Source organism: Emys orbicularis, chromosome 11 (assembly GCF_028017835.1).
Source record: "Emys orbicularis isolate rEmyOrb1 chromosome 11, rEmyOrb1.hap1, whole genome shotgun sequence".
NCBI lineage: Eukaryota > Metazoa > Chordata > Testudines > Emydidae > Emys > Emys orbicularis.
The window spans coordinates 28,212,996-28,226,852 of record NC_088693.1 but is presented as its reverse complement, the minus strand read 5'-3'; the positions used below and the strand labels follow the sequence as shown (position 1 = coordinate 28,226,852).

Genomic DNA, 13,857 nt, shown 5'->3' with positions numbered 1-13,857 from the left:
TATGAGAAGGAGTAAAGAACATTTCCTTATTTACTTTCTCCACACCAGTCATGATTTTATAGACCTCAATCATATCCCCCCTTAGTTGTCTCTTTTCCAAGCTGAAAAGTCCCAGTTTTATTAATTTCTCTTGGACTTTTAGGAGAGTGTTTTTCTAGTTCCTCTAGTTCTCAAGACAGCAATCATTAAAATATATAAAAAACAAAGGAAAATAAGATTGCGATAAAAATAATGTAATATTTTTAGGTCTTGGAAAATTGTAATGATTTTTAAGCTCGGGTATCTTGTGAATTTTGAAGACTGAAATACAGACTCAACCTTAGCCAGTTATGCTTTTGCAAAGCTGAGTAGCATTTTGAGATATGGAACCTTAAAACAGGCACACAGTTCCTTAGTGCAGTGTAGTATTTTTGTGCTGGTGAAGACTGGAAATTACTCCTTATTTTTAAATCCCCAAATTTCCTATTGATTTAGTTAAATTTAAAAAGGAGAAATTTTCTTGTCTGTTTAGTGTTCATGAAACTTTTGTATTAGCTCTGAAGTGTGTGGTCTGTATCAACAGAACAGTATAGCACAATGTAGTCTTCACAGTGCCCTGACACAAACATGTTCAGAACGAGAGAGCACTTCAGGTTCCATGACTATATTCAATCCTTGGTAACTCAGCTGAGATTACCAACAAGGACCTTCGTTAGTGCCAATTATTATAATGGTTTGTCATAAGGGTTAGAAAACGTTTTTCTAATGAGTGGTCAGAGTCTACTAATCTGGAAGGCCCGTGTACCAGTCCATCAGTGTTTCTAGTCCTAACTGGCTCTTTGATCTTAAAGTGTGAGGGTCAACTAACTCATAACAATCTATTTTGCTATTATTGAATTAAACTGTTTTTTTTCAATACTCTAATAAAAAAATGTTAATATTTGTGTCTCTGATACTATTTCTGCTCCATGCAAAATCTTCAGACGGTATTTGGACCCTATGTTTTTGTTGACATTTTAAGTAGTTCCTGTTCCCATGTTCAGGAGAAGTTACCACACAGTACAACAACTTAATACAAGCAAATATTGGGATGGAAGGTGGGAAGTCTGATACCTCATGGATAGAGCCCTACCAAATTCACGGCCATGGAAAAATGCATCACGGTCTGTGAAATCTGGTCTCCCCCAGTGAAATCTGCTCCTTTGTGTGCTTTTACCCTATACTATACAGATTTCACAGGGGAGACCAGCATTTCTCAAATTGGGGGTTCTTACCCAAAAGGGATTTGCGGGGCGGGGAAGGGTCACAAGGTTATTTTAGGGAGATTGTGATATTGACACCCTTACTTCTGCACTGCCTTCAAAACTGGGCAGCCGGAGAGCGGTGGCTGTTGGTCGGGTACCCAGCTGCCAGCAGCAGTACAGAAGTAAGGGTAGCAGTACCGCAGGCCCCCCCCCCCCCCCACACACACACACACAACTCCTTTTTGCGTCAGGACCCCTACAATTACAACCCTGTGAAATTTCAGATTTAAATAGCTAAAATCATAAAATTTATCATTTAAAAAAATCCTATGACTGTAGAATTGACCAACATGGACCGTGAATTTGGTAGGACCCTACTCAAGGACCACCACTGCTATAAACAAATGTCTGTATACCAGTGGATTCAGCCTTTTCAGCAGGATTAGTGTGGCACCAGTCCATAACTTAATATACCAATTCCCAGTCTTGGGTCATTGTAAATTTCAGTCCTTAGTGATGTACATAGGTGTCACCTAGGAAGTAATTTGAAACTTTGAACTTATTTCATGTGGCACACTAAACTGCCATCGTATGGAAATGATTTTCAGTCATTATCAACTTAAGTTGCATTTAAAAGTGACCTAGACATCCTGTATGTGTGCATGTATGTCAGTCAGTCATTGTCTATCTTGGAGTAGTATTGTAAGTTTTCCTTTTTGATTCTTCATTGTACTTTAAAATCATTTACTGTAAATACAAAATTTGTCAATCTGAATCAGTTTTAGGTTGTTTTTTTGCTACTGTTCTGTGTTTAAACATTCTTATTGGATATATTTAAAATACATGTTGATTTTTTTTTTAAATTTAAACAAATAAAAGAACTCGGTACACTTCATTTTTCCCCCCTCAGATCACACATCAAATAGTTTGCGCAGCCCAGCAAACCACCACAGCCAACAGTTCTATAAATGAAGATCCTTCTAAACAGGTTTCATGAGTTTCTACTTGTATTTAACTTTTCTAGAGTTTTTTATAGCATTCCATAATCACATTTTATTGCTTCTCATTGATGGTCTGTTTTATTTTCCCTAGAAATCTATGTGGACTGAACATAAATCACCAGATGGAAGAACTTATTATTATAATACTGAAACAAAACAATCTACATGGGAGAAGCCAGATGATCTCAAAACACCTGCTGAGGTAAACCAAGTTAATTGAAAGATATGGAACAAGTGACTTAAAATGAGTTCAGTGTACTGTCCAGGAGACATGCATTAGAATTTTTATTTCAATGTAATTTACAACCGTAAACACCCCCGCTCCAAAAAACAAATTTTATTAATTCTAGATAACTGTCTATAACTGAATTGGGTGGATTCTTCACGATACTCATTAATGTGCTTTTGAGATCACAATCTGACATCAGGTTTACATTTTGCCGCTTTTCTTCAGGAAATATTTTCATTGTATGCATTGCAATATGTTTTAAGTTGATTTATGCTTATTTTTGGGTTGTTTTTAGGATATTTTAGTAGTTTTGAAACGTAATAAGATTTTTAACAAAAGTTTTTGCTCTCCGTTAGCAATTGTTATCTAAATGCCCTTGGAAAGAGTACAAATCTGACTCTGGAAAGCCTTATTACTACAATTCCCAAACAAAAGAATCACGCTGGGCAAAACCCAAAGAGCTTGAAGATCTTGAAGGTAACAGTAATGGAAACTAAGCAGTTTGTCTATAATGTAAATGTTATTTCTACATTTAGGACTGTTAATTTAGTGTAGGAATAGTTCTTCCTATTAAAAATTAAATAGACTGAAATAAAAAAGAGATTCTGGAGCTTTGCCCCAATAATATAACATTATAACTGAACAGAACTGGTCTGTCTTATTTTAAATTGATTCAAGTCTCAAAGATTAAACTTAATTCAATGTCCTCCTATTCAGTGGATTTGAAATAAAAATGGTGTTAGCTATCTTAGTTGAAAATCAAAATTATGCATGAAGCTGTGTTTGTAAATGGCGTTGATAATCTGTTTCCCCACTGCCCCCACCAACCATTGCTTCAATATATTATTGTTGGGAAAAGCTAATTTATCAAAGTCAAAACCATGCATCCCTCCAAAGTGCATGTGTGTAAAGCTTTATTTTGAGATTATCTGTTTAATTTTGGGGGCTGGGAGATGTTGGGGGAGAAAACCTCCAACATCTTTTATTTGTGTAAGATCATATTATGACACACAAGAATATAAATCTAGGTCTCATTTGGATTTCTTCTTGCTGTTCCACAAAGGTAACGTCATAGTTTGTTCTGGTGGAGTGTAATGCTGCATTAAGTGTTTACTTTGAATGGGGTATGGTCAGTATTTTTGGTAAATCAAATTCTTCAAAGGTGAAAAAATTACAAATGTTAAAATAATTTTAAGGAAGCTAAGGTAATAGAATAGTACAAATGGGGAGAGTTGGGGGTGAGGATGGGAGGAATTCCAAAGATTAGAGAAGCAGCACTGGTATTTAAAAACTAGATAGAAAAAGATGCAGTTGAGTAAACCCTATTTGTCTGTATTGAAAGTAGCATTGTTGCCTGATGAAACTGAAAATATTTACTTCAGTTTGAACAAAAAAGAAAAAGTAGTAGTTCCAGAAGGCTGATTTTCTGTGTTTTTGTGCTTCTAGAATTTCATTTTAATCAACCTATCTTTTAAATTATTGAAACAAGAATACTAACATCATAAATATCAACAATAAAAGAACAGCTTGATCTATTTTTGTATACCTGACCAATTTCTTAAAATATATATATATATATATATATATAATTTTTATATCAGTAAGTTTTCTTTTCCAAACATAAGCATCTTGTGAACAGTTGTATTTTGAATAAACATTTTCTTCTTTTGCCCCTATAGCGATGATTAAAGCTGAAGAAAACAGGTATGTTTCTAAAAATACTTTTTTTTATTAAATTGATAGTATCAGTGACTATTTTTTTCTTAAACTGAAATAACCCTGATCTCTTGAAATAAACTTCTAGCTTGCTTTCAATCTCTACAGTGTTTTTAATACTTGATTACCAAAGTATATTTTCATTATTTAATTTTAGAAGTGCTTTTAATTTAAAAATATTTGAACTTCTGTCCCTCTATTTCTGTTAAGCGGTACAGTTCTAAAAAAAAAAAAAACCTCCCCAGTTTTGAAATTGTTTTACCTTTTTTTTTTTTTTTTTTTTGTGTGTGTGTGAGAGATAACACTTCGTAAGGTAGGCCTAAAACTGTTGGTGATGTCCTTAGAACCGTATTTAAAGTTTAATATTTTCCTTTAAGGTTAATTGAACTTACATGACTATAAAACTGTTATTTCGATTTTCTTATTTCATGTATTCAGCAGTAAACCAGAAGAATCAACTCCAACATCTTCTGCTCCAGCTGTTGCAACAGAAATTACAGATACCGTCACTGCCACGGCCGCCGCCGCCGCCACCACCACCACCACCAGTGATGTTGAAACTGCCGTGGCTGCTACTGCAGCCACTGCCATTCCTGCTGTAACAGCTGCTCCTGAGGCTGAAGCTTCTACAGTAGCTGCTGTTGTAGAAAATGAAAGTACAGTAACTACAACAGCTGAGGAACAAGTGCAGCAAACTACTACTACCACCACCACCACCACCACCGCCGCCGCTGCCACAACCATCGCCACCCCTGTTGTACAAGAGCAGAATGCAGAAGCTGTCACTAACACTGTAGAGGAAACTTCTAAACAGGAGGCTTCAGTGGAGTAAGCAAAATCCAATAATTTGGCTTGGAATACAGCTCCTTAATCTGAAGCTTTTTAGTGTTGAGAGTTTTGGGATTGTAGTTACATTGGAGGTGACTAAACTTTTTGTTCAGATTTTTTTCAAAAGAAAAAAGGAGAATGGAGCAAAGCTAATGGAGAGAAATGGTTAAGAAAAAACACAAGGGAAGAAGGCATTTTGAATTATTTTTTAAAAGCCCACTCATATCTCTCTCAGGTCCTTCATTTATTTGCCAAATTTAATTGGGGATTGTTGGGACCCATTACTTTTTGTATTTTATTTTAGAAAAATAAAGAAATGTTAGATAAACAATATTAAAACATACAGCATACAGATTGCCACTCTGAAAAGTGAGTTAGACTTTGTTTTAAGTATTTGAGAATTTTAACAGGCTGCATCATCCTGAAACACCCAGGTGCTTGTCTGTAATTTAGAATATACATTTTTAAAAATACAAAACGAAGTAAAAACATGTAGCCCACTCTGAATAGGCTGTTGTCCCCAACTAAAAAATCCAAATCAAATAAACCCACCAAAGTTTGTATCACACCTTCCCAACTGACTGCAACTACTCTGTGCCTTCCATCCCTCACCAAAAGCCTGTAAAAACAGACAAGTTTTGCAGTGTACTTTGAAGGTCAATAGTTTTAGGCAAGATTAGGAGTAATTGCAAAGTCAAGTCTCAATTAATGCCCTATTTTCCTCTCTCTCCCTCTCACTTAAATCAAGGGGGAGATAATTTGAGCAGGCAGTTGATTGTAATAGTGGCACCACTATTGCAGAGAGAGAGGTATTTTTAAAATGACTTGTTCAGATAGTCTGTTTCAGTTTTCTCCCCATATAACGTGTATAATTTTATTTTAGACTAGCAAATTATTATTTTTATATAAAGTATTAATTTCCATCTTATTAAACTATATATTTGAAAAATATTTCTCAGTAAATGTCTGTTAATTGGACATCTCTTAAATTGATAATGACCCTTTTTTAGGTTTAACTGAAAAATGGTGTATTTACCTAAAGTATGTAATATTTTGTCTTTAATCCTTAGTGTTGCTCCCAAAAAAGAGGAAGAGGACACCCAGCCAGTTAAAAAAACATATACATGGAATACGAAAGAAGAAGCAAAGCAAGCATTTAAAGAACTGTTGAAAGAAAAGGTTTTTTAAATTGAGTCAACTACTCTTTAAACTCTTCTGAATTATTTGCCTGATTTATTTTTTAAAAAGGTTGACTTTCATATTGGAGTAAACGAGGGAAAAAAATGCTATAGAGGAAGTGTACTTGTTTAGGCAATTGTTTTGTATATTGCCTATGCTTTTTAAAAATATTTGTGTGTAATCAGGGGGCTCACAGCTCTTCTCCTTCCTATGTTTTTCCCTAGTATAATGCAATTTTAAACTCATAATTTTGTCCAAAATCTAGAAATTGATGATTTTTAACTGCCCTATGAAGATATGGCAGAAAATTATAAAGATGCCGACTGACAAAGGCAAAAACTGTCACTATGTTTAACCGCAGATTAACCGCAGTTGGAACAAGAGTGACTTTCACATTAAAATACATTTATCCTCAACAAAAATCCATTTCCTTTTTCCTTCATCTTACTACAATTACTAAAGCCACGTGTGTTTAGACAGGTTTTCTTTTATGATCCATCCTTTGTGAAGTCATAATTCTGTTATATTCCACATTGTTATTGAAATTACCGTAAATGTTATAAACGTATTATTACTTCACTGCAGGATCAAAAATATGGAGCCCTATACAATTGTCCTTTGGCATGCTTTCTGAATTTCCTACCATTGTTCAAAAGGTGGAAGGGGGGTGGTGAGAGAAGAATGATCTAATGCTCAATTTCCCTCTGAGTCTATTTATTGATGGATGCTTTCTGTAGTGTGCCCAACACTCTAGTGTCCAAATGCAGTAGAAGAGTGCCTGAAAGAGAATCAAACGGTAGAAATAGTGATGATGATCCTAAAAGTGCCCTCTCTCTCTCTCTCTCTCTCTGACTGACTTATGAAAACATCACTTTATTTTACTAACATACTGTACATACTTATTATGAAGGGGGAATAGTCTGTCTTTGTACAGCTCTCCTGTTAACATCAGTGAGAAGTCTGCTGTGCCTCACCACACAAATGAAATACTTCAATCTAGTCTATCAGTATTTCCAAAGAAACTGTATCACCATAGTATGTTGGTACCAAATCTAGTGGTTACATTATTGATTTAATGTCTTCACAGCGTGTACCATCCAATGCCTCATGGGAGCAAGCTATGAAAATGATCATTAATGATCCTAGATACAGGTACTGCTTCCTCTCTTCTCTTTAATCTACATTGTTTGTCACAGACATAATGTATATATGCTTTGCCCTCATCAGTGTCATATTTGAGCACTGAAATAGGATTTGATCAAATACTGACAGTTCCTACACCAAGCCAATTTTCTTTTTTTTGAGTCTGACCTCTTATTAAAGTAGCAACATACCTTGGGAGCTGAATATGTTCACCAATGAACAATGGAATGGTACATGGTCTTAAAGCAAAGATGTATTAGCAGTACTAACTAGAGTTAAACTGATAGATGGTCTTCACATTTTTAAAAATCTTCCCTGAAATAGGGGTTTATGTTTGTTATAATGGAGATGCTGAGAACTTTTTGGGCCATATTTTCAAAAGAGCTCATTGCTCCCATTGGGAGCTGTTGGGTGCTGAACAGACTTGAAAATTTGGCTCTATACTTAATGTCCAAAATGCAGCCTGAAAGTAAGACCTCTTATGAGGCTATTTGGTAGTATTTTATAAGAAAAGTTACTTTGGCTTAATAGACTTTATTTAAAGACATGAAAGCAGATACAATAGCCTGAGTATTAATTTAGTTCTGTAATGTAGGCTTCACTTTGTTTCACCACACTTCTATTAACAGTAGTGTTTGTATTTTATTCTGTATGTAAATAAATTTGCATTATTACTTTTATTTTCTAATTCCCATTTTGTGTACTTAAAATCTTGTTTTTCTTGCTGTTCAGTGCATTGGCAAAGTTGAGTGAAAAAAAGCAAGCCTTTAATGCTTACAAAGTCCAGACGGAGAAAGAAGAAAAAGAAGAAGCAAGATCAAAATACAAAGAAGCTAAAGAATCCTTTCAACGTTTCCTTGAAAACCATGAAAAGATGACATCTACAACGAGATACAAGTAAGATCAACTTAATGTACCACAATGACCCATCACCGTTTCAAGTTCAACCTTAAATTTATTTGGCTTGGTCTCTGGTGAACATGAACCTTTGTATAACGTTTCGTCTTTGAAAAATCTAAAGGCTTGTCTGCACTTAAAGCGCTACAGTGAAGACACTACCTATGTTTCTCCTGTCAGCATAGGTAATCCACCTCCCCATGGGGTGGTAGCTGTGTCAACAGGAGAATTTTCCTATTGACCTAGTGCTGTCTACACCGGTGGTTAGGTTGGTTTAACTGTGTTGTTCAGGAGTGGATTTTTTGCATCCTGAGCGACGTGGTTATACCGACCTAATTATCTGTTGTAGGACCAGGTCTTTAGACTACAGTATGATGGGGCATAAGTGGAGCTGATAGCATTTGAGTTCAAGTATCTAGAAACTAAGGTAGTACGTTACGCCATATTTTTATTTAAAAATAAACACAATCTTTCCTATAAATTACATTTTAATCTTTCTGTTTCCTAGTATGGTGCTGTTGTGTTAAATTTCATTTTTTGTTCAAGAAAACAGTAGAATACTTAGGGCACGTCTGCACAACCACATGTGCAACACTCCAGCAGGCCACGCAGTAACTGTCCATGTGGACCCTGCTACTGCGTTCTAAAAGTTCCCTAGTGCACATTGACGTGCAGTGCTTACTTTTAGTGCACAGCAGTAGGGTCCACACGGACACTTAGAGCAAGGCATGAGTTAGCACTGTAGATTTATACCCCATTTTGCCACTCAGTAAGCTTTGGTGCAGACATGCCCTTAGTGGCCTTACCCATATCACCTGGCTGATAACTGGAATGAGCCAGACAAGTTACAATTCTTTTCTCACAATAATGAAAGAAATATATAATAGGAATAAAACTGAGGTTAGTTACATTGTTTTTTAATTACTTGGCAGTGTCATGTAAGAATTAATGTCATTACTATCAGTATAAAAACATAACTCTTTAAATTCTGTAATGCTATGTTAAAGGAGAACCGTTATTTTTCTGACCTACAACCGTAAGAGTTCAGAGTGGGAAAAATTCTTTGTCATGTATAAATTGTAAAACTAATCTGAAAATAGTTCTTGATCCCAGTTACCATTGCTGGTATTCCTGATGCCACAAATGATGAAGTTTCATGAGCAGTAAGTTCAGTGCAGAAGGTTGCAAACAACTTTCTTTATGCTGGTTTGTTCCAGAAGAATATTTTAGTATTTAATTTTTAAAATAATATGTAGATCACTGACAAACTGCTGTCTTATAAACAGAACTTTTGTAAGGTTTGTTCCCCATCAAATGAATTGATTCTATAATCCCAGTTAGTTTGTTTTTGTAGACAACTTTTAAGTTATCAGCAAAAGATTTAGGGGAGATTAATGGATTTTTTTTCAGATGGAGCTAATTTTTGGTTCGTTAGCCTTTACAGTGTTCCTTTTAACAATGAAAGCAATAAATTTTAGCTTTAATTCAAAATGTAAATTGTAGGCTTACCTCATGCATTCTGAGATGCAGAGGGTTGTCAGTATAGGGGGCCCAGGTTGTGAACTTGCTTCTTCTGGTGTACTGTCAGATCCAGAGATTTAGCCATTTTGGCATGATACAAGGCTAAATACTTCTTTTTTTTTAAAGCCAACCCTTTGTCTAATCCAAAACATTGTCTTTATTTTTTCTTAAGATCAACTTTGTTTTATAAAGCTTCTTTTCCTACACGGTGCCCCTTAGATATCACAACTACCTATTATTAAAATATATAAATTTGCAATAAAATTGTATTGGTGGAGAATCACAACATAGCATGAAACCTGTTGTCACCCTTAATGTTTTTAATCTTTATGATTTATTCTTTTTTAGTGTTCTAATTCACCCTGTCCATAAAGCTGCTGTTTGAACTCTATTAATTTGTATGTTGTCTGAGATTAACGATTTTTGCATGAAGATAGAGTGCACAGTGCATTTGTATTTTTGCAACAGTAAGAGTGCTTACTTTCATTTTTTTTCTTAAAGTAAATATTCATGTAGGCAAAGCAAAAAACCAGTGCTGGTCTTTTTTCTAAAATGCGAAAGCGGAAACCAGTAGACCGAGTTTAGGGAGGCAGGGGTGGAAAACTATTCCTACTCACCTCTTCTGAGTGGGTAGCCTTACCTGGTAAACTTCCGCATTATTTTCTGTGGCATTTTCAACTAAGCATTATTACCTGATAGTACCCACATCCTAATTGTTGCTGGTAACTTCTTTTTCTAGCCTATGAATTAGTCTCGTATTTTTTGTGATGGTAGTTATGAACATGAATTTATTCTTATCTCTTCTGCAAAGAAAGCTGTGTGTTGGTATTCCTTTTCCAGTTGATTTTATGGATTGATATGTGAATCTTGGTTTAGTATTCACATGAAACAGTTGGCCCCAGGATCAATGTGAAGTACAGTTTTTATAAAACATTTTAGAGTGCAAAGCAAAATCATTGCTGAATCCTGTGGTACTATTAACTTGTTCTAATTAAACACTTACTTCAATTCCAAAGGCTTTCTTTACTTCTGACTTCTTACTTAGGTGAACATATTTGCTTGAGCAGTAAATACAAGTTAGTAGACCACTAAAAAACTTGAATGTCTTCCAGTGGTGTGGGTGTTACATTGGCTTGTTTCTCTAGGACTTGTAAGAATAAAAATACAAAATCTAACTCCACCACCCCTCACTCTGTTGCACCCTGCTTGTTAATAGGAACAATTAAAATCGGAGAAATAGATGTCTTAAATTTTGGAGCCTTTTCAGGACTTTGTGTTCTGAAGACTCTAAGTGTGTGTATATTAAAAATAGTTTCTAGCTCTGCTAGTTGTGAAGATAGTGGGATTTGGTTTAAGTGTGAAAATGTGTACCTTATTGGCTGCATAGTTACACAGGAGCATAGTACCAAAAGAGATCAGTACTCATCCTGTTTATTCCCATGTACTGATAACTTTGAAGCCAAAATACAGATTTTAAGGCTAGAAGGCACCCTTGGATTCTCTAATCTGACCTCCTGTATTTTATGAATTAAAATTGAATTGAAATGGGATGGGGTGGTGTGTGTGTGTGTGTGTGTGTGTGTGTGTGTGTGTGTGTGTGTGTGTGTGTGTGTGTGTGTGTGTGTGTGTGTGTGTGTGTGTGTGTGTGTGTGTGTGTGTGTGTGTGTGTGTGTGTGTGTGTGTGTGTGTGTGTGTGTGTGTGAGAGAGAGAGAGAGAGAGAGAATAGTAAGATTCTAAATTTAGTTGGGATTTGTATATTGTGCCTGTCAGTCTTTTAGGCTTGTAATCAATATTACCATATAACCCCCTGCCCCCCAAAAACCTCAGCTAACTAGTCATCCACACTTTAGCTTCTTTCAGTGCTGCCACACACTGCTACTGTTAAAACAGGTGACTTGTATTCAGTTCCTAGCATCACCAAATCCAGGCTGTAGCAGACTAAGGCCTGGTGTGCATATAAAGTTGCTGTAGTTTAACTAAAGGTGCAGTGTTGTATCAATTGAGTTAAAACAGTGCAACTTTTCTGTATGGCTATTCTCTTATATTGTTTTAAATATGGCTTACATCTGTTTAACAGGGGCACTCTTAATCAATGTAAGTGTCAACCACAAAGTTGCACCAGTTTAACTTTATCTGGAAGTCAATAATTGGGAGCCATTGCAAGTGATGTAGCATAGGTGTTAAGGGCTGCACCTGGATGCCCAAACAGAGTCATCCAGGCCAAGCCATTACCACTAGTCCCAGATCATTTTACAGCAAACACTCCCCCAATATTTAAAAAGGGCTCTAGTGGGGTTCCTGGCAATTACAGACCGGTAAGTCTAACGTCAGTACCGGGCAAATTAGTTGAAACAATAGTAAAGAATAAAATTGTCAGACAGAGAAGAACATACAATTTCCCTTTACAGAAACCATGTTGACTTTTGCCCAAAAATGTATCTTGCTAATCTATTAGAGTTCTTTGAAGGGATCAACAAACATATGGACAAGGGGGATCCAGTGGACAGTGTACTTAGATTTCCAGAAAGCCTTTGACAAGGTCCCTCACTGAAGGCTCTAACGTAAATTAAGTTGTCATGGGATAAGAGGGAAGATCCTTTCATGGATTGAGAACTGGTTAAAAGACAGGGAATAAAGGGTCGGAATAAATGGTAAATTTTCAGAATGGAGAGGGGTAAATAGTTGTGTTCCCCAAGGGTCAGTCCTAGGACCAATCCTATTCAACTTATTCATAAATGATCTGGAGAAAGGAGTAAACCGTGAGGTGACAAAGTTTGCAGATGATACTAAACTGCTCAAGATAATTAAGACCAAAGCAGACTGTGAAGAACTTCAAAAAGATCTCACAAAACTAAGTGATTGGGCAACAAAATGGCAAATGAAATTTAATGTGGATAAATGTAAAGTAATGCACATTGGAAAAAATAACCCCAACTATACATACAATATGATGGGGGCTAATTTAGCTACAACTAATCAGGAAAGAGATCTTGGAGCCATCATAGGAAGTAAATAAACCTGTTTGAAGTAATATGCACAACTTGACCAAAGAGAGAGTTTTACCTAAATGTTTCCAGCCAAAATGTGAAGCTTTGTGTAGAGACTACCACCACTACATTTAAATCAGTATGTGCCAGTAAGTGAGTATATATATCTCTTTTTGGTGGATTTTCCTATATACAGAAAAGCTGAACAAATGTTTGGTGAGATGGAGGTCTGGAATGCAATATCAGAACGTGATCGTCTTGAAATTTATGAAGATGTCTTGTTCTTTCTGTCTAAAAAAGAAAAGGTAATTATTTTTCTTTTAGTTTTCAAGGTTTATCTCAGAGAAAACAATTTAATCTGAACCTATTGAAGAAAGTAAAGAATTTTCTAGGTTGTTTTGAGTCTAACTTTTCTCTTGCCAGTGACTTAGGAAACCCCATCTAGAACTGTTTCTCATTGTACAGTATGTAATTATCACGTCCCTGAAATAGGCTTGCTGACTGCAAGTCTATTAACTTCATTTTCCCACAAAGAACAATCTGTTCAATGTGGATATTGCATAAATTTATATAATGGCTTTTATTCAAAAGTGCTTTATCATACTCTATACTACGTATTGAAACAAATTATGGGCCAGAGCCTCAGCTGGTATAAATTTGCATGTTTCCGTTTACATAGCTGAAAATCTGATTTTATATATATAGTATGCAGCACCTGTTCAACTGTGCATACTATCACTGCACAACATTTTAAGACACAAACTGAAGAACAACATATGTAGTTTAAAAATGTAAGGAGAATTTAGATAGAAATTTCCCTAAACATAGGTTCTGATCACATATAATCAGCAAAAAGCCTGATAAATTTTTTGCAAGCATACAGACCTTAACCCTGGAGTTATAGAGCTCTGCAAAGCAGCTCCTCCCCCAACACAGTGAGCCCCATGGTTCAGCACTGGTTCTTTACACTCTTACAGTGTGTCTACACACAAGCTGCAAGATACCCATTTACTAACTCAGCTTAAGGTAGCATGCTAAGAATAGCAACATAGCCACAGTGGCTCAGGCTAGCCACCCAAGTATGTATCGCAGTGATCAGGTGGGATTGTATTCAGGCAGCTAGACCGAGCTA

At 35.8% G+C, this 13,857-nt stretch overlaps 1 protein-coding gene across 6 annotated transcripts in view; it reads left to right on the top strand.

The window, feature by feature from the left end:
* The window catches only part of PRPF40A (pre-mRNA processing factor 40 homolog A), a 48,715-nt gene that overhangs the window by 15,794 nt on the left and 19,064 nt on the right, over positions 1 to 13,857 (top strand). For 4 of the 6 annotated variants that reach the window (XM_065413799.1, XM_065413803.1, XM_065413802.1 and 1 more), the window contains exons 6-14: positions 2,134 to 2,211; positions 2,316 to 2,426; positions 2,810 to 2,930; positions 4,133 to 4,157; positions 4,608 to 4,997; positions 6,068 to 6,176; positions 7,264 to 7,328; positions 8,052 to 8,216; positions 12,922 to 13,030. In XM_065413799.1, coding sequence (XP_065269871.1) covers positions 2,134 to 2,211; positions 2,316 to 2,426; positions 2,810 to 2,930; positions 4,133 to 4,157; positions 4,608 to 4,997; positions 6,068 to 6,176; positions 7,264 to 7,328; positions 8,052 to 8,216; positions 12,922 to 13,030 — 1,173 coding nt within the window. The remainder of the gene's footprint in view (positions 1 to 2,133; positions 2,212 to 2,315; positions 2,427 to 2,809; positions 2,931 to 4,132; positions 4,158 to 4,607; positions 4,998 to 6,067; positions 6,177 to 7,263; positions 7,329 to 8,051; positions 8,217 to 12,921; positions 13,031 to 13,857) is intronic. The other 2 variants (XM_065413805.1, XM_065413800.1) reach the window with 1 other exon arrangement.